Source organism: Ammodytes marinus (assembly GCF_949987685.1).
Source record: "Ammodytes marinus genome assembly, chromosome: 13".
Classification (NCBI taxonomy): Eukaryota; Metazoa; Chordata; class Actinopteri; order Uranoscopiformes; family Ammodytidae; genus Ammodytes; species Ammodytes marinus.
This window is the reverse complement of record NC_137217.1, coordinates 28,625,339-28,651,733: the sequence shown is the minus strand read 5'-3', so window position 1 is coordinate 28,651,733 and position 26,395 is coordinate 28,625,339. Positions and strand designations below refer to the sequence as shown.

The 26,395-nt window shown below is 39.3% G+C and overlaps 1 protein-coding gene across 2 annotated transcripts in view; it reads right to left on the bottom strand.

Moving 5' to 3' along the window:
* Positions 1–26,395, bottom strand: part of atg5 (ATG5 autophagy related 5 homolog) — a 40,635-nt gene that overhangs the window by 12,768 nt on the left and 1,472 nt on the right. For both annotated transcript variants that reach the window (XM_080039165.1, XM_080039166.1), the window contains exons 3-7: positions 25,068–25,195; positions 21,952–22,030; positions 21,236–21,398; positions 18,106–18,200; positions 3,546–3,663 (exon numbers count right to left, since the gene is read on the bottom strand). In XM_080039165.1, the coding sequence (XP_079895291.1) occupies positions 3,546–3,663; positions 18,106–18,200; positions 21,236–21,398; positions 21,952–22,030; positions 25,068–25,195 (583 nt within the window). The remainder of the gene's footprint in view (positions 1–3,545; positions 3,664–18,105; positions 18,201–21,235; positions 21,399–21,951; positions 22,031–25,067; positions 25,196–26,395) is intronic.

The window sequence follows — 26,395 nt, the reverse complement described above, 5'->3', positions numbered from 1 at the left end:
CCTGTTGGAAGACCAAGAAGAAGAAGTACCAGAGAATAAATAACCTAATACAGGGTTCCCTTCCCACACATTTTTCCCAAATTCCGTAACCTTTTTTAACCTTCAGTGCATCCTTAAAAAAAATCACACTCTGCCTCCTTCGGCGCTTAAGATGTCACTTTGGATTGATATGTAAATAAAAATAACATGAATGTATTTTTCCACCAATTTTTTTTTATAACTTTCTTTTTCAACTCGAGTCCTCACCATACAAACCATATTCATCTTTATTTTAAGGATTTTAACCCTTTAAATTCCAGTTGTTTTAGAAAAAGTCAATTGTTTTTTTTAATGGAAAAACACAAAATATCAATTAAAAGCTAAATAATTAGTCTGAATTGGATTTTTTTGAGGGGGATTATAAGAGTGTGATAGATGTAAAAAATGTGCAATGAAATTGATTTGAATGCATTTTTATATTTTTTTATATCTAAGATTTAAAAAAAGACTCACACTCAGCCTCCTTCGGCGCTTAAGATGTCACTTTGGATTGATATGTAGATAAAAATAACATGAATGTATTTTTCCACCAATTTTTTTTTATAACTTTCTTTTTCAACTCGAGACCTCACCATACAAACCATATTCATCTTTATTTTAAGGATTTTAACCCTTTAAATTCCAGTTGTTTTAGAAAAAGTCACTCGTTTTTTTTAATGGAAAAACACAAAATATCAATAAAAAGCTAAATAATTAGTCTGAATTGGATTTTTTTGAGTGGGATTAGAAGAGTGTGATAGATGTCAAGAATTAACAATAATATTGAATTGAATGCATTTCTATTCTTTTTGCTATTTAAGATTTAAAATGTGCCCTCCATTAAGGGCCATTGTACGGCACACAGAATTCTATTAAAACCACACTTTTTGACCCTGCTGCCAAAAGATGAGAGAAACTGATTTTTTTATAATTCTTTTGGTTCCTTGTACTAATGTCTTGACATTTTCCATTCTTTGTGTTTTTTACTAGTTGTTGCTAATTTCACACATATGCCAGTGTTTCAACTACAGGCTAAAATGTAAATTTGCACTCCCTTGCTACTTAGGCCACTGCAGGCCACATGAATACATTATTTGAGATAACATGCCCTGTCTGGGTTCTTCATAATAGCATAGAGTAGTGTATATGTGTATTTCAACAAATATGTATTTGTGAATATGTGTGCCTGTGTGTGTATCAAATAACAGATAGAAATACAGCTCAATGTAAATCCATGAAAACAGCATGTTTCGATCCCATGGTTAATTGAGGATAAGTTTGTGAATATGGTAATATTACACATTCATCCTGCTCTTATAACTTGAAATTTTATATTTTTATGATTTTTTCAGATGTTTTATGAATTAAGTCCTGCCTATAGCCTTTACAACTGATAACAATACAAAATGAATCACAGTTCCCTCGTTTCCACTAGGGGTATCTTTGCTCTTCAGGCCTATAAGGATGAAATTCACGCATCAGCTGTAAAATAGTAAAAATGTAAAATTTCAAGGTATAAGAACAGGATGAACGTCTAATATTACCAAATTCATGTATTTAACCTCAATTGACCATGGGATCAACACATGCAGTTTTTATGGATTTACACTGAACTGTTTTTCTCTATGTGAATTTGAGTATCCGTGTTTGGATACACACACAGACACGCACACACACTTATTTGTCGAAAAACACATCTATACTATACTATGCCATCACTAAGAATACAGAGAGAGCATTTTAGCTGAAACAATTTATTAATGTGGCCTGCAGTGGCTAGTAGCAGAGGAGAGCAATATTAAATCTCAGCCTGTAATTAAAACCAATGGTATATGAGAGAAAACCGATGCAATTAAAAAAAAAACACAAAAAATTTAAATTTTCAAGACATTAGTGCAAGGAAATAAAACAAAACAAAAAAAATCTGGTTTCTATCAGCTATTGGCAGAAGGGTCAAAAAATGTCGTTTGAATGGGAGTCAATGAGGCGCTTATTTGGCCAAGGAGGCTGAGTGTGAGGAAAATTAATATACAGTGCATTATAGTGTTAATTAATGAATTGAGGATAAAATTCATAAATTGGTCAGAAAACATTAGCCTTGACCAAATATGAAGCCATTTGCATGAACACAGCCTCAGCAGTTGTGAAATGAAAAACCAAAATGTACCAAAAAGGGCCTAAGATGCACTGAAGGTTAATATATACTATAATATGTATTGTTATTCATGCTACTCCACCTGTGAACAGTAAGCTAAACGTTTTGATAGACATATGGACTGCAGGTTTGACATATACTCTATAAATGCCGTCTGCACTCGTGGCAGAACCGTCTGCAGCTGTGTTGATCATGAAAGAAGAGAGAGAGACAGAGAGAGACAGGGAGAGAGAGAGAGGGAGAGAGAGAGACAGAGAAAGAGGGAGAGACAGAGGGAGACAGAGAGAGAGAGATGAGAGAGGGAGAGAAAGAGAGGGATAAAGAGAGAGGGAGAGAGAGAGAGAGGAAGAGAGGTGGCAGTCTAAACAGACAGTGTCTGAGGAGGAGAGAGGAAGTAGATAAGGAGACAATAGTGTGTTAGCGCCCGCATGAGCCTCACCTGCAGGGAGGAGACAGCCATTAACAACCCCTCACACACACACACACACACACACACACACACACACACACACACACACACACACACACACACACACACACACACACACACACACACACACACACACACACACACACACACACACACACACACACACACACACACACACACACACACACACACGTCTCAAATTCACTCTCATTTTGTCACCGTCACTATCAGGTCATATAATCCACTGGTTCTTCTGAAAAAGTTGAACCTAAAATATTTATTATAAGTTTTGTTTTATTGATTTAAGAAATGCTCCAGCTCTGACTTCACATCTCTTCTGCGGTTTATTTTCATTCTCTCTTTTCCTTTAAACCTGCTCACTATCTGCCCATCATTTCCTCTCCTCCTCCCACATCCTAGTTCACTTCTTCACTACTTTAACTCATTTTACCCCCCATCCCCCACCCACACACACACACAAACTGGGATTGTCTGTGTGTTTGTGTGTGTGTGTGTGTGTGTGTGTGTGTGTGTGTGTGTGTGTGTGTGTGTGTGTGTGTGTGTGTGTGTGTGTGTGTGTGTGTGTGTGTGTGTGTGTGTGTGTGTGTGTGTGTGTGTGTGTGTGTGTGTGTGTGTATTATCTGAAAGGGTCCATCTCTAACATGCCTCGTGTGGCTGTGTAAATAAAATAAACCTGGAATGGAAGAAGACAGGAGGACCAATATTTGATAAGGAGACAAAAAAAAATAAAAAGATAACTTGTCTGCCGGTGCACCTCTTAATGTTAGCTACTGGTAATGTTTGGCATGGATTCAGACTAGTGTGAGTGTGCATGTGTGTGTGTGTGTGTGTGTGTGCGTGTGCGTGTGCGTGTGTGTGTGTGTGCGTGTGCGTGTGCGTGCGCGTGCGCGTGCGTGTGCGTGTGTGTGTGTGCAGACCTACCCTCGTTTGGTAGAGCCACTGGGAGCATCTCTCTCAGCAGGTCTTGGAGCGTGTGCGTGTTGCCTTCAGGGGAAACGGGACGAAACTGTTTCTGGATGAACGGTCGGTCGCTATTCGTCTGTAACGAATCAAGAACGCAGAGAATTAATAAGCAAAGCAACACAAGTAGACAATGATTTAGCATTAAGTATGAAGTAAAGTAAAGTTATTGTGTGGTGTATAGAAAACAGGAGAGATAATACTGCCTTCTTGTACTACTATACTTTCATTGTTGACAAAATGGAAAAACGTATTGTGAAATTAATTATTAACAGTTTTAAGCTGCATTAACAGGTGCAGTGTGTAAAGGGTGTTTGTTGCTCCGCCATGTTTCTACAGTAGCACATAACGGCCAAACGTAACAGCCTTCCACGTTTTTATATATAGTGGGCGTCCTGGGGAAATGCACCTGTTGGAAGACCAAGAAGAACTATAGAATAAATAACTAAATACATCTTCACCTCATCACTTGATGTTGTGGAAAGACTTGAGGCAGTGGTGGATGATGCCATCTTTAAATTACATTAAAATAGACCTATATTACACATGGCACCTTAAATGGTCAAACCAGAAACTGTTTTGATGAACTTTTGAATGTTTTACTCATCGTACATGAGACATTAATTTGTGGGGAATTGCTGGAAAAATCGGACAAAACATCCCGTCAATAGAACCGTTAAGTGACTTCAGGGGAACTCTGCAGCTGACGAACCGAGTTCACAAGGTTAAGAATATGGTTAAGATCCACATTCTACTCACGCAAACGGTATGAATGTACATTTGCTAAGCCGAGCAGAGGGACTATTCTGCTTTGAGGATTGAGTACTCCTCAGAATGTGATATTAAGCAATCTGCTACATTTTCTACAGATGTTAACATGTGGCGCGAACATGTTTAACTGATTAGAATCGGTCTGGAGTTCATTAACTTTACGATGCGTTTGGCAGAATACTCAGCAATCTACGTAGACCGAAAAAACTCCCCCGTTACTCCTCAATATCCACAGATGGTAAGAGCTGAATCAAAACATAATAATAACTAAATGTGACATTTGCTATTGTTCCCTGTGAGAGAAATCCTCTTCTATTTTAACCAGAGAGGTTGAAAGAGAGTCAAGGAGATGGTAATATTTAAATGTTCTGCTCAAGGACACTTAAAGACCTACTTCACTGGTGGGAATATGAAGACGTATTGCACATTGAAATCCTATGTAGTATAAATGTGCAAACATTTTAGAAATCGGTTCATTCTAGCCGGAGAAAAGGCAGAAAAAAGTGTGTTATGGTCTCACTGTCTAACCCTACATTTAACCATGTGTGACATCACACATGGTAAAATGTAGGGTTAGGATTAACAGGACAGCGGGGCCAAGGGAAGACTGAGGGAAGAAAAACCTCATTCATTATATTACAATAGCGATTTTATAATGATAGAACGCCGGTTCCGTATGGGTGAAGTATTCCATTAAGCAGAGTAGATGCTTTCATGTTGAAGGGGTATTCTTACACTATGTTGCTGGATAAATGGCAGTAACCTCAATATATAAAAAGTTGCATTGCAAAACAAAACAATGTGTTTATAAACTGGTAAAAAACTGGAAACAAATTCAACTTTTCTCTATTAATGTGATGAGAATGTATTCCTTCATTCCGAAATATTTTTATTTTTACCCCGGTATTCTCATCTTTATCTGACAGTGGTAGAGAGACCGAGTTGAAATGGGGTAGAGGAAGAGAGAGAGAGAGAGAGAGGGGGATGACATGCAGAGAACGACCCGGGACGGATTCTAACCCGGGTCTGCTGTGAAGAAGACTGAGTCTCAAATGGTGCGTGCTCTACCCACAACACCACGGGAGCACACACACACCACAAAATATGACTTTAACCTATTTCCATGGGACTGTAACCCACTGTGTAAACCAAACAGGACCCTAGACCCACTCACTATTAGTTACTTATCATGGTAGTGACCTAGAAACTAAAGCTTATCCTAAATGCTTTGCCACAGTCCGTAGGGAATAACAACGTATTCATCCCCATGTATCCCACAGGGTCAACTCAGTTTCATCCATAAGAACAACAGCTAAAATGTCTTAAATGTAAACGGACTAATTTCATGGGATGGGACGGCTAAACAAAAGTGACGTGAGCAGCAAACACACTTATGACTGTTCAGCTGATGTACAACCCTGAAGCCAAAACATTCCCTGAGTGAGTGAGAGAGGGTTTCGGGGAAATTACCGCCACACACACCAGACACAGAAAATCTAGTAAACCAACATGTCTAGAGCTGGTTAGTGGACTTTGACTTAAGAATGTAAAGACAGGGGGTCATGTGTTGTGTAGATTGGAATGTCCTTTGAAGAAATTTACTTTTTGTCTCATTTAAAGGAATACTTCACCCATACAGGACCGGCGTTCTATCATTATAAAATCGCTATTATAATATAATGAATAAGGTTTTTCTTCCCTCAGTCTTTCCTCAGTCTTCCCTTGGCCCAGCTGTCCTGTTAATCCTAACCCTACATTTTCCCATGTGTGACATCACATAAGTAAGGGATAATGCCTGTCGGGGACACGGTACTATTCGCCTTGTTGGTCTTTTATTTCTCAAATGTGCCCCATTAGCATAACACATTATCCCGCTTATAACACGGCTACTAAACTTTTTTTCTTTTTAAGCCTTTATTCATGCAGGTAAATACCATTGAGACCGGAGACTCTTTTTCAAGGGAGACCTGTTCCCATTTACACATTACCATTCACACAAACATCCATACATCGAAAACAATATGAATGTTTCTAGTCAAATCTAACTAAACAAACTGCTTATATTAATTTATTGGACATAGATAACCATGTACTGTAGCCAGCTTAACAGGATTCAGGTGTGTCAGTGGGTATGTTGATGTTCTTTGTAAAAGTCAACGGTCTCACTATCACTATCAGAGAATAGAGTTAAACATTCAGTGGTTCTAGTTACCGAGTGACCTGCGTCTTCAGGACAGGAGACGTGGCGCCGCGGCCCGGGACAGCTGTCAGTGGCGGGCGTCGGATGGTCTGACTTATGATGCTATTTGTTTCAATCAGGAACATTACTTTAGCGGATCTAAGCTACTTGCCATCCGTGACTCAGGGCATTTTCAACACTACGCCAGCTAATTCCATTAATTGGTTTTTTATGTCTGTGACCAAAAAGGTTTAATTAGTGGAGTAAGTATGAGCCGTTGGCGTAGGGATCAAATTTAAATCTAAATGTTAAAAGAATTCATTGTTATTAATTTTTCCACCATGAAGGTACAAACTCAGAACAACAAGAATCACGTAAGTACTATAGCTTCAAATAAACCAGACTACAAAGTGCCACATGTAAGTGCTACATGAAGATGTAACAAGGGTAATTTTTTTTTTTTTTTTTGTCAAAAGAGAGTCTGAAGAGGTGTGTTTTAAGGCTGCGGCAAAAGATGTGTAAACTATCAGCTGATCTGATGTTAATGGGGAGCTAGTTCTTTGTCATAATATCTTTTCTCTAGCCACTTTGGTTCTGTTTGACGTGTATAATCATATCATATCACCTTGCCCCATCAGTATTAGTGGGCTCAGTATGATTCAAACTCTACATAAGTCTTAATATCTTTGCTCTAGCCACTGAGCGTCCTGGGACAATGGGAAGACCTGAGTGAGAGGATCGCAGTCCGACACCCAACCTGGAGGTGTCAAGCGAGGAGTCAGACACACAATAGGCCCTAATCATGGAGCTGTGAAAAGGAAACCGGCGCGGACAGAGATCGCGTTCCCGAGCGGTAACTACACACCACACAGCCGGGCGCGAGGCGGTGAGAGGAAGGTGGCAGAGCAGGCGTGAAGCACGAGTTCGGGTTACACAGAAATACTGAGTCACTGACAGGAAGCACGGGCGATTCGGGAGGGATCAAATCAATCAATCAATCAATCAATCAATCAATCAGCCTTTATTTTAACCAGGTAGAATTCATTGAGATTAAAATCTATTTTCCAAGAATGACGTGGCCAAGAAAGAATAGCAGCCCTATGGTAAATAAATAAGCACAATCAACACAGTCGCATACACCACATTCGGCGTCCAATCGACATACAATAGAAGACGTAGGGTTCAAGAATACAGAAGTTAAAAATAAGAAGTTAAAAGTCAAAACTAAATAAACTAGGACAGATCAAATGAATAAACCTCGATTTTTTTTATACAAGGTAAAACTTTACATAAACAAAATACATTGCACAAAAAAAAATACCTTCTCTTCGGCAAGAGCCAGGAGTAGAGAGAGTGTCCTAAGAAGTGACAGCTACTTCGTTGAATTTTTAAATAGCCATGCGACGATAAATAATTAAACTAGTCACCGCTAAACAAAAGACACTGGGCAATCGATCCCTTGGTAGATAAGCGTGATATTGGCTATGGGGATGAAGACACTTTCTTTTCAGCTGCTGGCGTGCGTTGACACCTTAGCTGGCAGCGGTAACACATGGCGACACAAAGAGAGTGAGGTGTCATTAGGATTCGGGTTAAAAGAGTATGGAACTCAAGACGGTGCCTTTAATTGATGGGAGGGGATTCAATCTCCTTAATTGATGGTAAAACAATGGGGCACGGGGCCGTCAGTCAACCCCAGTTTCCGTGAATCGAGGCGCCAAGGGTTTGAGAGAAAGCGTTTCCACCGAGGCTCAAAGGACCGTCTGTCCATTGGTAAATTAAAAAAAAAAATTACCTGGTTTAAGACACCTTACCCTGTAGAAGAGAAACTACATCAAGGGGACGGTCAATTATTTATAGTTTCAAGTGTTGCATGCTACGTTGATGTCAGATTGGCAGATGGATTTGTATCAGTTTTAATAGACAGAAGCTGATTACATCATTTGTCTACCCTCCTTAAAACCAGAAGGTGTCCATTTATAACGCTTGTCGAGTCAATACGTTATGAGCCGTCCAGAGCCCTTAGGTCGTCTGGGACAGGTTTACTTACAGTCCCAAGAGTTAGGACTAAACGAGGAGAAGCAGTTTTTAGTTTTTATGCACCAAATATCTGGAACAAACTCCCAGAAAACTTGAGGTCTGCTGCAACCCTCAGTTCTTTTAAATCGAGTCTGAAGACTTTTCTGTTTCCATTTTAACCTGTACTTTTTATTTTATTTAAATGTTCTACTTCTTTTCATTCGCTTTTAAATGTCTTCTAATGTGTTTTAATCTTGCCCCTGTAAAGCACTTTGAATGGCCTTGTGTCTGAATTGTGCTATATAAATAAACTTGCCTTGCCCTCAATGTCGTGTTTTCTCATGGTCTTTATGGCACTATCAACCTTATTAGGGTGTTTTTTTTTCAATGAAAGGAATGGCATTCATAAGTATCTATACTGGTGTTAAGCCATGCAGACCGTTTTGTGAGATGCAAGCCCAGGTTTGAAGAGGAACTTGAACCAAAATTATCTGCATGACTAGATACGTATATATTCCAAAAAACTGCAATTTGAACAAATGTAAAACTTCACTGTATTACAAAAAAGTTATTCTGTGGCATGACTGTAATGATACAAATAAAACAAAGTTAAACTACTCTTTCCAATCTTTAAAAAACTCTTCACAAACAAAATGTGAATCTGGACCAGTGATTTTATGTGTTTTTTTATTTCTTGTTTGCAGACTGTTTGATGGTTTTGGTTCATCTGTTCACATTATTTTGTTCTTGTTTTGTCCAAAAGGGTTGATTTTTTTTTTTGCCAAAAACATCCTAGACACGGATGGCTGTACATTTAACTTTTATTTTCTATGAAAAATGTATAAAAAGTTAGAGTGGGTAGGACCAGAAAAGATTTTTAGTTTTGAATTCTCCTTACCCCTTTTGAACATTACCTATATTATTTCATTTGCTCATTGCTAAGGATTGTTTTATTTTGTATTTGTATTATTTTAACATGTTCAATAAATTGACTAAACTTAACTAACTACTGTCAATATACCACCATAAGGTAAGATGGTAAATATGCTCTGTTGTACTTTGGGAAAACGGTCTCTTTAATGCAAGATAAAAACAAGTCAAAAACAAGGAATTAATCATCAAACCAAATTAAACCGTAATCTGACTCCGTATGATGATGATCAAACCAGCTACAGTTGCCAACACCTCGACATAAACACATAAAGCCTTATAGTCAACTTGGCCGCGGTTGACTTGATTGCGAAACTCCAAAGTGTTTCCCTTTGATAGTCATGGTTCAACTACAAATCATTACTGTAAAAGGTATCCGTCTGTTTTTTCCTCACTACAACTTGCATCACCTGTAGCCATACACACACACAAACACACACACACACACACACACACACACACACACACACCTGTAGCCGTTGGCATAAACAGTTTCCAGCGTTCCACTATTTTGTAATTGTCTGCATAGTCACCACCTCCCCCTCGTCCTAGCCAGCCATTACAAAATATCTCACGGGCTATAAACAAGCATTCCTCATTGCAGCAGCACAACACAGCCTGTAGCCGTACTCTCTCACACACACACACACACACACACACACACACACACACACACACACACACACACACACACACACACACACACACACACACACACACACACACACACACACACACACACACACACACACACACACACACACACACACACACACACACACACACACACACACACACACAGCCGGGGCCGCTTGCATCAGGGGGTTCGTGAGTAAGTCCTGACTCACGGTATGAGAACAGAGAGGTGTATTCTCGCAGTGTAACAAAGTAAGCGGTCTTTAAAAAGGCAGGATAGTAATTTTCACTTTCCGCGCCGCTAGACGGTCGGCACCTCTGGCGGTTTGAATCACAGAGTGCGTGGCGTCACTTCAGAGGCGGGAGGAACAACCGGCAGCCCAAACACAAGCCCCCTGAAGGCAAACAGAGGACAGGGAGCGGCGCGGGACTATTGTGCATGTAGAGTACAGTGAACACACAGGCACGCACACGCATACACGCTGCACACACACACACACACACACACACACACAGGCAGTAGGATGTATGGCCATGAGGTAATGTATTTATATGTGACTATTTCAGATTAATAATGGTAATATTATGATGGAAAAAATAAAGTTGCGAATTCGAGCTCATTGCAAATTAATATATTCGATTTATATCACACAAAGGTTACTGGTAAAATATTTTTTCGCCTTGAGGAAATTGAAGGCAGACACGCACACACACGCACACGCACACACACACACACACACACACACACACACACACACACACACACACACACACACACACACACACACACACACACACACACACACACACACACACACACACTGTCCCTCATGCCCCCGAGCCGTCTTTGTCTCCATGAGGAGCGCAGGCCAGACGGAAATGAGCCCTCTGTTATTTGGACTGAGTGTTGTCATTAATTCTGTCTGCATCAAACACAGCACATGTTATTTACACTAAAGACCACAATCTGGCTTTGAAGGACTACGCAAATGTGTGTGTGTGTGTGTGTGTGTGTGTGTGTGTGTGTGTGTGTGTGTGTGTGTGTGTGTGTGTGTGTGTGTGTGTGTGTGTGTGTGTGTGTGTGTGTGTGTGTGTGTGTGTGTGTGTGTGTGTGTGTGTGTGCGTGTGCGTGTGCGTGTGCGTGTGCGTGTGCGTGTGACTGGATCTTTCCTCTCTGTAAGGCCGTCTCCTGTTAAATGACCACAATGACTTTGAGGCGTCAAACTGCTTTGTTCTTCTCATCTTTACATCTCTTCAATAGACAATCTTTTCCTGGATGTGTGTGTGTGTGTGTGTGTGTGTGTGTGTGTGTGTGTGTGTGTGTGTGTGTGTGTGTGTGTGTGTGTGTGTGTGTGTGTGTGTGTGTGTGTGTGTGTGTGTGTGTGTGTGTGTGTGTTGACTGTTTCATTTCTTTCTTACTTTTTCTCTTTGATTATTGAATTCCAGTCTTCCACCGAAAAAAAATAACTTTAAAAAGTCCAGTCTGTTACAATCTGGGTGGATATTTTCCTGGTTTTGCCCAACATTTCTATCAGTTATATTGTACTACTGAACTTAAATCTTGAGATCTGGGTCTAACAAAAATATATATATATATTATCAGACAGGTAGTAGACAAACGACAGGGTTAAACAAACTTATTTGGAAGAGAAAACAAAAGCCAAACGTAGATTTATTTCGTGTGTGTACTCTCCACTTGCAAAAACTAATTTAATCTGACCTAAAAATGACTATGTACAAATTTGATGTAACAAGATATTTCGACATTTATTGCAAATTCCTAAACGTCTGTGAATTCGCATTAGCCCCTTTGGGAAGTGAAAGTAGTTGCAAAGTTCAGAGAGCATTTCCAAGACCACGGCGCAAATATTTAGTTTCCACTATTCTTCTTCTTCTTTCCTTTTTCGTCACTTGGTTGTAAATATTTAGCAGTTTGTAAGATGTAAACCGCAGCCGTCTCCCAAACACTCCGAGACTTTTCAGGAATGACGCTCATTTTCTGCACCGTGTGTGGAAACAACCCCAGTGAGGTTTTAACTTTGAGCTTTGATGCTCCAATTGTTTTTGAAACCAACTCGGCTCATAAATAACTGCGTAAAGATCTCAATTCGGCCATGAAAAAAAAAACACCCCAAACTGGAACGGTCTGGGTTAGCAGTTATATGTTTTTTTTTTTTTTCGTTTTTTTTTTTTTTACAACTGCAACAAGTGCTTGTCTGAGAGGGCGGGGTAGTATTGGTGAGACTGCATGTTTCGGTCTGCCACTTAAAAGAGTTCAAGTTTTATACTCAAACGAAAGAATGTGTCTGTGGACGTGTAAATGTGTTTATTTAAGTGCGGAAGATGTGAAAGTTTTTTAAACAAAAAAGGAATTTATGAGTGTTTTTGAATTTTCGGTGTTGACACAGTGATTGACAGCTGTTAGACCCGCCCCCTTTGTTGTGCAAAAAAATGTAAACGTAACCATATGTGGAGCCCAGCAGGTCTCATTAACGCTTCACACGCTCAATCATAAATCACAGTAGTGGGAAATTACCAGCAGTCACAGCAAATATGCTGACAGAAAAAAATGCTCTTCAAAAAAAAAATCACTCTTGCCACCAACATTGTAGTCCTGTTCCATTCTTAATAGCGACAAAGGTCTTTCTGTGTGATACACTGTACAAAGGAAAACGTTAGGGAAACTCAATATTTCAAGGCAACTACTAGATCTTTTAGTTATGAGGATAACTTTGAGATAACATCATGCGCATGTAATGAAAAGGTATCTTTTATATGAATAAAAACGTATTCAGGGAAAGAAATTTTAAGTTCTGCATAATTATAGTTGTGAAAATGAATTATCTGTCACACAAATAAACAGAAAAAATTATTTCAAAATGTTGATTAAACATTACAGTGTTAAAACTTTCTGAATGAAAAATATTATAAACCTTTTACTTTTTTGAAGTTGTATGTATGTAGTACTTTAAAATGTGTTTTAAAGTTACATTACGTTGGAGTGATAAGGTATCTCAACAAACGATAATAAGTTGGCTCAAGTGAAGGCAGTTTTCCTTCAAACTTAATTTGTTTTGTCGTCTTCAAATCTCAAAAATATTTAGCAGACAGTTGGTTGGAAATTTAGACTTTTCCTTTTTTTTTGGGGGAGAATTTTTTTTAAATTATTAGATAGGTTGGAGAGACAGAGTTGAAGTGGGGCAGAGAGGGGAAGACATGCAGATAACTTTTTATTTTAATAGTGTAAGATGTCTACTCGCTGCTCAATTTACTTACTTATTATATTTCCAAAACTTGTCTCAACAGGCCCTAATGTTTTAATTCTTACACAGTACAGTGAAATGGGGGGGGGGGGAGGGTTTATGTTTGCAGCGATTTGAGATGAAGGCCAAACACACACAGATTCAGCCACTAGACACAGAGCACAGACTGTCAACATGTTTTTGTTTCAAAGTTCCAGATGTTTTCCAAATCTTTTTTTTCTTCTTTTGACTCAATTGGACGGGACTCTTCTTCAGTGTCCGGTTTGAGATTAAAGGAACTTTAAATTACGTTTATTACACTGTCGCCTAACAGATGATCCCTTTCTTCACAATGCCAAGTGTTAGTGACATAAAACAACATATTTCATTGTCATTCTGTGCAATTCTGAACTGTTCCAAATACTTACTTTATATCTATCTGTCTGTCTGTCTGTCTGTCTGTCTGTCTGTCTGTCTGCGCTTTACTGACAGCGGACTGCACCCTCAGGCTCACACACCTCCGCGTCACAGTTCAATGGAACTGCACGCACACTCTGGTTGTCAAATTTGACAAATGACTTCCGAATAGTAGCACCAGGCAAAGAGAAACATATATGGAGTTATTTAGTTTCTTGGCCTTTAAGATTTAGATAGCAGCTGTCTGTCTGTCTGTCTGTCTGTCTGTCTGTCTGTCTATCAATCTGTCTATCAATCTATCACAATAACAAATGTCATTGAAAATAAAACAAAATCTTTAATGTATCATTCTGTGTGTATTTCTGAACTGTTCCAAACACTGGTAGATGTCAAATTAATTTCCCACACTTGTCCAGACTAGAAACCCCCAACAGTTGTATTCACCCCACTGTCTGGTTCTCTAATGTTTTCCATATGAGATCCAGTCGCTTATTCATCCCTTTTTCCCTATTGTTTTTCTTTTTTTCATTTTCCCAGGGAGTTTACACCTTAGTCAGGGTAAAAGTTGTAGATTTTGGTAGGCGGAAACACCCCAACCCGAGGCCGCTTCTCTGCCTGCCTACGCTTTACTGACAGCGGACTGCTCCCTCAGGCTCACACCTCCACGTCACAGTTTAATGGAACTGCTCACACACTCTGGTTGTCAGGAATCGACAAATTACTTCCGATTAGTAGCACCAGGCAAAGAGAAACATACAGCGGGTGAAATAAGTATTGAACACGTCACCATTTTTCTCAGTAAATATATTTCCAAAGGTGCTATTAAGATGACATTTTCACCAGATGTTGGTAACAACCCAAGTAATCCATACATACAAAGGAACCAGAACAAATACGTTCAGAAATTAAGTTAGTGTAATAATGTGAAAAAGTATTGAACACGCTCACTGATATTTATTTAATACTTTGTTCCAAAGCCTTTGTTGGTAATGACAGCTTCAAGACGCCTCCTGTATGGAGAAACTAGTCGCATGCATTGCTCTGGTGTGATTTTGGCCCATTCTTCCACACAAACAAGTCTTCAAATCTTGAAGGTTCCGTGGGCCTCTTCTGTGAATCTTAATTTTCAGTTCTTTCCATAGATGTTCAATGGGATTTAAGTCAGGTGATTGGCTGGGCCATTCTAGCAGCTTTATTTTCTTTCTTTGAAACCAATTGAGAGTTTCCTTGGCTGTGTGTTTGGGATCATTGTCTTGCTGAAATGTCCACCCTCGTTTCATCTTCATCATCCTGGTAGATGGCAGCAGATTTTGGTCTCGGTACATTTGCCCATTCATCCTTCCTTCAATTATGTGAAGTTTGCCCGTACCATTTGCTGAAAAGCAGCCCCACACCATGATGTTCCCACCTCCAAACTTCACTGTTGGTATGGTGTTTTTACGAGGATGTGCAGTGCCATTTTTCCTCCAAACATGGTGTACATTATGGCATCCAAACAGTTAAATTTTGCTCTGATCTGACCACACTATATTCTCCCAGTATTTCACTGGCTTTTCCAAATGCTGTGCAGCAAACTTTAAACGAGCTTCAACATGCTTTTTTTTTCAGCAATGGAGTCTTGCGTGGTGAGCGTGCATAGAGCCCATGGCGGTGGAGTGCATTACTTACTGTTTTCTTCGAGACAACAGTACCTGCTAATTCCAGGTCTTTTTGAAGCTCTCCACAAGTGGTCCTTGGCTCTTGGACAACTCTTCTGATTATTCTTTTCACTCCTCTGTCAGAAATCTTGCGAGGAGCACCTGATCGAGGCAAATTTATGGTGAAATGATAGTCTTTCCACTTCCGTATTATGGCCCCAACAGTGCTCACTGGAACTTTCAGAAGCTTAGAAATGTGCCTGTAACCAATGCCATCTTTATGTTTTGCAACAATTAGGATGCGAAGGTCTTGGGACAGCTCTTTGCTTTTACCCATCATGAGATGTGTCTTGTGTGACACCTTGGAAATGATACCTTTTTGTAGGCCATCAGTTGGGACTGAAACAGCTGATATAAATGTGCACTGACAAGGGGCTGGATTACTTTTTAATTGCTGATAGATTTCACTTGTCGTTTAGGCTTTCCATGCCTTAATGACACTCCTTTCTTCATGTGTACAATACTTTTTCCCTGTATCATTTCACATTATTACACTAACTTAATTAATTTCTGAACGTATTTGTTTTGGTTTCTTTGTATGTATGGATTACTAGGGTTGTTACCAACATCTGGTGAAAATGTCATGTTTATAGGACCTTTGGAAATATATTTACTGGAGGAAAATGGTGACGTGTTCAATACTTATTTCACCCGCTGTATATGGAGTTATTTAGTTTCTTGGCCTTTAAGATTTAGATAGCAGATGTCTGTCTGTATGTCTGTCTGTCTGTCTGTCTGTCTGTCTATCTTTCTATCTATCTATCCAAAATTATTGTTTCACCTAAACATTAAATGAAAATTGAGAAATTGGCACCGAAAACAAGAGTTTGTTTGACTATTACGTCAATTATTCAATTGCTTTAATTCTATGGAAGCAACATGACTTGCCTTTATAAAAAACGAAACCAAAAGTAGAACAGCTGGGCCATCAGACACTTCACACTCACAATCAAAGCAGGTATTATGGGAAGCACGCCCTCACCTTTTACTCGCCATTATATGATTCAGAGATTGATTATTTTATCAGAGGTCATGAAAATCAAAAACCAGCATATCTACATTATCAATCTATCTATCTATCCGTCTATATATATCTGTCTGTCTGTCTGTCTGTCTGTCTGTCTGTCTGTCTGTCTGTCTGTCTGTCTGTCTGTCTGTCTGTCTGTCTGTCTGTCTGTCTGTCTGTCTGTCTGTCCATCCATCACACTTGTTCATGCTTCAAATCAAAGCAGGAATTATGGGAAGCACGGACTCACCTTTACAGGAATCGACAAATTACTTACGAATAGTAGCAGGGCAAAGAGAAACATATATGGAGTTATTTAGTTTCTTGGCCTTGGATTTAGATAGCAGCTGTCTGTCTGTCTGTCTGTCTGAAATTATTGTTTCGCCTAAACATTAAATGAAAATTGAGAAATTGACACCGAAAACACAAGTTTGTTTGTTTGTCAGTTATTCAATTGCTTTAATTCTATGGAAGAACTCTGAACTTACCTTTATAAAAACGAAACCAAAAGTAGAACAGCTGGGCCATCAGACTCTTACTCATGCTCACAATCAAAGCAGGTATTATGGGAAGCACGCCCTCACCTTTACCCGCCATTATATGATTCAGAGATTGATTATTTTATCAGAGGTCATGAAAATCAAAAACCAGCATATCTACATTATCAAACAATCTATCTATCCAGCCATCCATAAATCCATCCATCCATCTGTCTATCTATCCGTCTGCTTGTCTATCTATCTATCTATCTATCTATCTATCTATCTATCTATCTATCTATCTATCTATCACACTTACTCATGCTTCAAATCAAAGCAGGTATTATGGGAAGCATGGACTCACCTTAGTCTGTTTATATTATGAACTCAGATATCACTATAGGGATTTCTATTGTGTATGTGAGTGATGAATATGCCAAGCTAAGGTCAACGACTCCTCAGTTGCACAATATGGAAAAACTAAAATGTTATGAAACGTTATTTTCACCTTTGAGGGGAATATTTTGCTCAGCCAGGGCACGACTGCTACCTGTTCAGAGCTGTAATTTACCAGAATACATGAGCCAGTGTTTATCGGTCAGGTGACTTCCCTGGTAAAAGCAAAATCAGACACGCAAGAGTGAGTTTAAAAACAGGCATCTGGCTACATCTACTGGGCTGACTGGCAAACTTCAGCTCCGGAGATGCTGGCTCTGTTCCACACACGTTTTATTTCTTCTATTTACATGTTTTATTTCTCATTCACTTTTCTAATGTGTACTCTATACTTGATGTATTTTAATCTTGCCCCTTTAAAGCACTTTGAATGGCCTGAAATGTGCTATATAAATAAACTTGCCTTGCCTTGCCACTAACCATATTCCCCTTCTATTTAGTATGACAGAAACAAGAATGTATGTAGAAGGTAGAATTTAGGATGTCCCAATATATGTGGTCAAAGGCAGATAATGGGGGGTTCTCCGCGGATTAGTGGGTAGAGCGCATACCATGTTGGCTCAAGCCATGTCGCAGGTTTGAATCCGACCCGTGGACCTTAACTGCATGTCACCTGTCATGAGTGTGAGTGCGTGTGAGAGAGTTTGAGTGTGTGTGTGTGTGCATGTGTGCGTGTGTGTGTGTGTTACCTGGTATATTCTGAAGGGGATGAATCTGAAGCCTCCCTCCTCTGTGGCATATTCCATCAGCTTCCTGTTCATGGCCCAGAACTGGTCGAACTTATCTGTGACATCACAAATACACACAAATCAATTATAAAATATAAAATGTCCTGTTGTTCAAAAAGTTTAATCCTGATAATAATAATAATAATAATAATAATAATAATAATAATAATAATAATAATAATAATAATAATAATAATAATAATAATACATTATTATAATAATAATAATTATTATTATTATTATTATTATTATTATTATTATTATTATTATTATGTATTATTATTATTATTATTATTATTATTATACATTTGATTGATAGATTGATTTTTTTAAATACTTTTTTTAGGAACACAAACAGACAACTATAAAAGTGAACACACAAACAAAAGGTATGACATTGTTTAAATTAAAAGGTAAAATATTAAGCAAAAAATAAAAAGTCAAAAAAGGTGTCATGAAGGTCACTTCAGCGCTGCTATATAGTCCAGGAAAGGATGCCATATCAGTTCAAATGTTCCTGCTTTCCCTGAGATCTCATAAAATATTTTCTCCATAAGTAGTGAACTCCATGAGCCACATACCGAAGCAGGGGGCTATCTCCTTATTGATTGATTGATTATTTTAATGTTCTTTTATTGTTTCCATACATTCAAACTTCCGTACATAAAAACCAAAACAAAGTAGAAAATTGAGTGTCTGTTTTTCAGGGACATCTCATCAGGCTTGGTCCTGGCTAACACAGTAGCATACTCCACTGATTTTAGGACAGCCTTCCTGCATCTAAAACAAATCTCCACCCAGCATGTGTTGGTTTCAAACCCTCCATTGCCTCTCGCTTTCACACAAACCTTGTGAAAACATTTTGTATTTCTGTGTCCCAGATGAAAGTATGAGCCGTTTCTCTCTCTGTTTCTGGTCGGATTTGGACGTGAAAGTTTTAGAAAAACGGTTTCACGTCTCACTTTCATGTGGAACAGATAAAGGCCAACTCCCTCTTCTAGGATTTATAATAAAAATTATAATACATTTATTTGTACAGCACCTTTACAAACAGTAGCTTATAGTTAAAATACGTGTGTATATACATTTCAAATTAGGGCTGCAACTAACGATTATTTTGATAATCGATTAATCTGTCGATTATTTTCTCGATTAATCGATTATTAATCGATTAGTGTTTGTCTGTAAAATGTCAGAAAATTTTGATACATTTCCCAAAGCCCATGTTGACGTCCTAAAATGTATTGTTATGTCCAAAACACACAGATATTTCGGTTTACTGTCATAATAGGATTAAAGAAACCAGAAAATATTCACATTTGAGAAGCTGAAATCAGAGAATTTGGAAATGTTTTATTAAAAAATTACTCGAAACGATTAATCAATTATCAAAATAGTTGTCGATTATTTTAATAATCAATTAATAATCGATTCGTCAATTAATCGTTGCAGCTCTATTTCGAAACCACAAACCCATATATCCGCATCATAGTAATAGTGAAAAGGGGAAGAGGGAGCAGCTAAAATAAAACATATAAATATATGTTGATTTATTGAATAATTTGATTTAAATTGGGTGATTATTGTCCATTAATGTGTTTTAATGCAGTTTCAAGGACCCCATTTTGACCTTATCAAAACATTATCTATTTTTTCTGTCTTTTTCTTCCTGGCATTGAGATGTGGCCTTTCTCTGTCTATTAGTTTCAGGGGAAAGTGGAAGAGAGAAACGCAGGTGATGTTTTCGTGGGTTTCTGAGCAAAAACTGTTCAAAACATTCTCAGAGACACATGCAAAGCGCACAAAGTACTTTCAGTTTTCTGGCCATAATAATTTGCAAAAAGACATTATTAAAAAATCAAATCAAAAGCCAGTTAATAGGGAATAATCGGTTAACTATTCTATTCTCTCACAAACACACACAGCGCAATCCTCTGATATCTGTGCGTGTGTATGAGAGTGTGAGTGTGAGTGTGAATGTGTGTGTGTGTGAGTGTGTGAGTGTGTGTGTCTGTTTGGATGCATGTTTTTAACCTGTCTACTCGGATGGGTGGAAACGGAAAGGGGAAGCTAGTGGGTGTTTGGGTGGGAGAAGTTTTAAATGCGGGGGCTTCAAAGACTCCTATCAGACGAAAGAAAGATTGGGATGTGTGAATGCGTGTGTGTGCGTGCGTGTGTGTGTGTGTGTGTGTGTGTGTGTGTGTGTGTGTGCGTGCGTGTGTGTGTGTGTATGTGCGTGCGTACGTGCGTGCATGCGTGTGTGCGTACGTGCGTGCGTGCGTGCGTGAGAGAGAATTTATTTGGATGTATGTCTTCAAGTCGGTGAAATTCCCAAACTTACACGTACACAATATGTGTGTATGATTCCTTGTGTGTATTGAGAGTAAGTGTGCATGTGTGTGTGTGTGTGTGTGTGTGTGTGTGTGTGTGTGTGTGTGTGTGTGTGTGTGTGTGTGCAAACATGTGTGAAACTCGTAGATCTGTGAGTTGCATGGAAGCATATGTGCATCTGAGTGTTAATGAGTGAATGTGTACCACTTCCCCAACAGCTGCTTGTGGTCTGCTTTGAAATGTCTTTGTGAGTGTGAGTGTGTGTGTGTGTGTGTGTGTGTGTCTGTGTATATGTGTGTGTGTGTGTGTGTGTGCATGTGTGTTTGTGCATGCCCTCCTCAACTTTTAGCATACATGCTCACAGCTGCTTATAGGCGTATGTGTGTGTGAGTGTGTGTGTGTGCGTGTGTGTGTGGTTGTGTGCGTGTTTTTTTTCCGCCTGCATGTGTGTTTGTGCATATACATGTATGAATGTGAGTGTATATCCGTGCGTGTGTATGCGAGTCAACGGTAAGGGTTTGTGTTCTTGAATGTCTGTGTGTGTCTGTCTGTCTGTCTGTCTGTCTGTCTGTCTGTCTGTCTGTCTGTCTGTCTGTCTTAGTGTGTGTGTGTGTGTGTGTCTGTCTTAGTGTGTGTGTCTGTCTTAGTGTGTGTGTCTGTCTTAGTGTGTGTGTCTGTGTGTCTGTCTTAGTGTGTGTGTGTCTGTGTGTCTGTCTTAGTGTGTGTGTGTGTGTGTCTGTCTTAACGGTGTGCCCCTCACCGTTCTGCAGGCCCATCCACAGCTGCTTGTGGTCTTTCTTCTGCATGTCGTTGACCACTTGGCTCTTGTGCTTCAGGGCGTCGGCCTCTTTGATGCTGGACATGAAGTGAGCCTCGATCACCGACTGGGACGGGCAGTGCAGCAGGTCCTGCTCCGGGAAACTCTGGTACACAGACAGAGGCAGGCAGGCAGGCAGGCAGACAGACAGACAGACAGACAGACAGACAGACAGACAGACAGACAGACAGACAGACAGACAGACAGACAGACACACAGAGGCATACAGACAGACACACAGACGGAGGCAGGCAGGCAGGCAGACAGACAGACAGACAGAAAGATAGAGACACACACACACACACACACACAACAAATATTGTAATCAGCGTTATCGCTTTTTAGGCACTAGGGGGGCACGAAGGACGAAGGATATAAAGTGAAACACTCCCTGTGTTCCAAATCGCAAACTCTTTCTTTTTTCTATACTTCATACTAATCATATTAATCATGCTGGTTTCCACAGCGCAAAATGCAATTGGATGTCTCAGGGCATCTCTGTATTTTGGCATACTGCATTTGACTAGCATGTATTGGGAAACATATTCGAAGATATTTTGTTTTTCTGGCATACTAAATAGTATGGTAGTATGGGTATTGGAACACAGGGACTGTCTTATGAATACTCTGCATGAACACACACTCTGACTTCCTCTTACCTTAAAGTGCACAGTGATGCTCCAGGGCAGGACAGTGTTGGCAGCGTGGAAGTCAAACAGAACTCCGATTGGATAATGCCTGGAAACAGGAAATGATGTCACCAGAGAACACCTTGTTGGAATGCCATCAGCTCAATGACATCACACGGAAGGCTGAGTTCACTTCCCAAGACCAAGTGACTACAGTTGTTAAAGGTGCTACGAGGGACTTTAACATTTTTCTGAAACAGTCTAATTTTTCCTCTGATGATCATAAATGACATGTGACAGCAAATGAGACCATCAGTGCAAAGAATGCTATTTTTTTTATAGTTTTTCTTCATGCCTTTGTCATGGGTATACACTCACCCAGGAACTACATCTGTCGTAGTAAAAACACTACTGCGTTTGTCCAAAGGGAGACGCTAGAATTAACACAAACTGAAAGTTCCTCGGAGCACTTTTAAATACTTTTCTTTATTGTAGCCTCAAATCATCACCTAACAATTTGGTTATTTAATTCTAGTTCACCTAAAGAAAATAGACAATCATTTATCAAATCTGTAATTAATAAGATGAGAAAAACAAATTTTAGACTCCCATTTTAGGCTACCAGACCCTTATGTAATGTCTTATAATTGTTAGTTTTGTAAAAAAGCAAAAAGCAAAAAAAAAAAAGCAAAGGCATGACGTTTACAATGAATCTGTAATATACAATGATGAATTAAAAGCAGCACAACTTCACATTTGAGAGGCTTAATACAGTAAATTTTTTCATCTTATATTTTAACAAATAATTCAATCGCAAATACTACTGGAACATTGATGATTCATTCAACCAGGAACTTTATCATCTGTGTTACAATACTGACACCTAGTGGCTCAACTTCATGACGACAGTCTGTGTTATCAGCATATAGGCAATCAGACAGGACCATAAGAATGTAACTTAAAGGGGTAGTTCAGGATTTTAGACATAGGGCCTTATTCCCAAGTTAGCCTTGGTGTTCTTTATCAGTGGAGACAGTTTTCAACACATTTAATTCAGTCCTTCTAGTTGCAGAGTGCGCTCGTGCTAAACTAGCGCACGGCATCGGGGGGATACCTAGCCTGCTACTAAAACAGTCTTACCCACTCCACAGTACACCCGAGGCCAATCAATTATAACGCCAGACTATCGATGTAAATGTCTGTGTTGATAGAATAATTTTAGAAATAAAACCAACCTCGCATATTGCATTTTGAGGGACTTTATTCCTTGTAGGCTGCGGCAGCGGCGGACTAATACCTAGGTTACAGGCTCTATAATAGTTTGTTTACCTGCTGCTGCCCGTACCTGTACGAGCCGGAATACACTGATGAAGAATTGAGAGAGATGGATGCTCAAAGGGCAGAAAGAGAAAGAGCGTCTGTAGAGACAGCCCCCGCTGGAGCTGCAGCAGAGAACCGGGACAGAATGACGGTAGACTGGTGGCAGTGCAGTTTCAGTTTCTGTCCCACGCTGCTCTGTTTACTTTCTGCTGTAGTGATTCGGTTACACAGCAAAGTAAAAGTCCGCTGCTGCTAAGAAAGTAGTCCCTCAAAATGCCATAATTCATGCGATGCGAGGTTGGTTTTATTTCTAAAATTATTCTGTCAACACAGACATTTACATCGATAGTCTGGCGTTATAATTGATTGGCCTCGGGTGTACTGTGGAGTGGGTAAGACTGTTTTAGTAGCAGGCTGGTATCCCCCCGATGCCGTGCGCTAGCTTGGCACGAGCGCACTATGCAACTAGAAGGACTGAATTAAATGTGTTGAAAACGGTCTCCACTGATAAAGAACACCAAGGCTAACTTGGGAATAAGGCCATATGTCTAAAATCCTGAACTACCCCTTTAAGAGCCCATGGTTAACACCTGCAGAGGATTTTCTCCTGCCTGTATATTAATGCATTTCTTCAGTTAGATGTGGTATTAATACACTGCTTTGGTGTGGACATTTGTTTGGCATTTGTTGGTGAATGTTGTTTACAAGTACACATAGTAAAATAGTTTTAAAAAGTCCCTTGAAACAAATTTAAACACCTTGGGGAGATAGAAAGTACATGTATGTCCAAGAGAATAGCCAACGCAAAAATTTAAATGTATATTCACCATTAAAGGAGAATGTAGATTCTATATAAATACACTCAATTTCTTTTAGGCAAATAACACATATTTGGCAAATAGACAGAAATAAGCAGGTAAAAATCAGTTTGTTATTAGTATTTCCTGATCATTAATTCACTAACAACACTAGCCGACACCAGTTGAAGAATATGCGATTCTGATATAAATGCACAGATTTTCTTGCCGAATAACAAATATTTGGCATATACAGCCCCGGAAAAAAATAAGAGGCCACTCCAAATGTTCAGTATCTCTCGTTTGACTATTTATAGGCATCTGTTTGAGTAGAATGAACATTTTGGTTTTATATTACAAACTACTGACAACATCTCTACCAAATTCACAATAAGAATATTGTCATTAAGAGCATTTCCAAAAAGTGATGTAAAGATGAAGATTTAAGAAAAATCCAGACTGCTCTCTTAATTTTTCCAGAGCTGTATTTCCAAGCGAATAGCCAACGCAAAAATTAAAATGTATATTCACCATTAGAGGAGAATGTAGATTCTATATAAATACACTCCATTTATTCTAGGCAAATCACAAATATGTGGCATATAGACAGAAATAAAACAGGTAAGAATCAGTTTGTTATTTGTATTTCCTGGTAACCACCTGTGACATATTCATGATTTTAGGAGATTGCGATTCTGACATAAGTACACAAATGCTCTTGTCAATTAACAAATTCTGCTCCGGAAAAAAATAAGAGACCAGTCTGGATTTTTTTCTTAAATCTTTATCTCTACATTACTTATTGAAAATGCTCTAAATGACAATATTTTTATTGTGAATTTGGTAGAAATGTTGTCAGTGGTTTATATTATAAAATCAAAATGTTCATTTTAGTCAAACATATGCCTATAAATAGTAAAACAAGAGACACTGAAAATCCAGACTGGTCACTTAATTTTTTCTGGAGCTCTAGATAGACAGACATAAAATCAGGGTCTAAATCAGTTTGTTAGTGGAGGGTTCTCTCACCATTTGAGCGGCGTCCCTTCGTACTCAAACCACATCTCCTCCACGTCCTCGGCCCGCATCACTTTGTGGAAATGCTTCTTCACCTTGTCCGTCACCAGAGTCAAGTAGCTCACCCTCGGCAACAGTAGCTAAGGAAAGAGCAAGCAGCCAATCAGAAGAGAGGACGAGATCGCATCACTGGTTATTATATAAGATTCAAAGTGTTTATTGTTCTATGCACAATAAGAAACATGTTCCTCTCAGTCATACAATGAAATTATTCATTTGTTTTCCACAGACTGAATGCCACGAAGGAAACATGAAAATATGCAGTATACAAGTAAAATATACAATACAGAATATACACTTTACAAGGCTATAAGACTATACTGTTGCCCTGCCTGCAGTGGTTAAAGGTGGAGCCAGCAATTCTGGAGAACGCTTGTTGTCAAAATACGTTTTTGTCAAAATCAGTGAATATCTCCTCATGATCCCACTACCTGACTGTACTGTGTGTGCGCTGGAAAAAAAAATCCAGAGTCAATACACAGCAAAGGATCTGTAAACTGGTATGTTGCTAAAGGTAGCTGTGTATTAAGACTGGATTTATTTTTTTTCAGCACAAACACAGTACGGACAGGTAGCAGATCCTGAGGAGATATTCACTGATTTTAGGGTCTCAAAGCACTGGTAACAGGCGGAGACAGGAGATAGGTCATCGGACCTCTCGTGTTTTGAGGCAAGGTGGATTCAAAAGCCTTGTTTACACTGCCGACCCAAATTCGATTTTTGTCATTGTATCCAGATTGATTTAATTAAATCTGAACAGCAAAAACCCAAATGAAATCCGATTTTTGGCAAATCAGACTCAAACCACATGGCGAGGTGGTGGTTGAAATAATAATGTATCGGGGCGCCCGAGCAAAGCAGTGAGTAGAACACTGTGACGGTTAAAGTCACCTGGAGACCTCGCCAGTGTGAGCGAGTGAGTCGCCGTGCAGAAAAACTCTGTGTTTTGACGGCCAATATGATAGTTGGGGATATTCTGCCCGTTAACGTTGTCTAGGGGCACGGCTTCCGCGATCTGTTTGTATGTCTATAGCCTGATTACACAGAGCCATGTCACCAAACTGACTGCACTGTACAGTGAGCCACTTCCCTCCTTTACTTTCTGTTTTCAGCCAAGTGAGTTACAATCACCTCCGGCGCTTGGACAGCGTTTAATTAAAGCCTCTAATTTTTATCATCAAAAAGGCTGCAGTGTTGTTCAAAGGAAAGCACAGTTGCATCTATCAGCACTATGACTGCTAAATCGATCAATTTGTCGATTCATGCCTCCGACAGGTCGA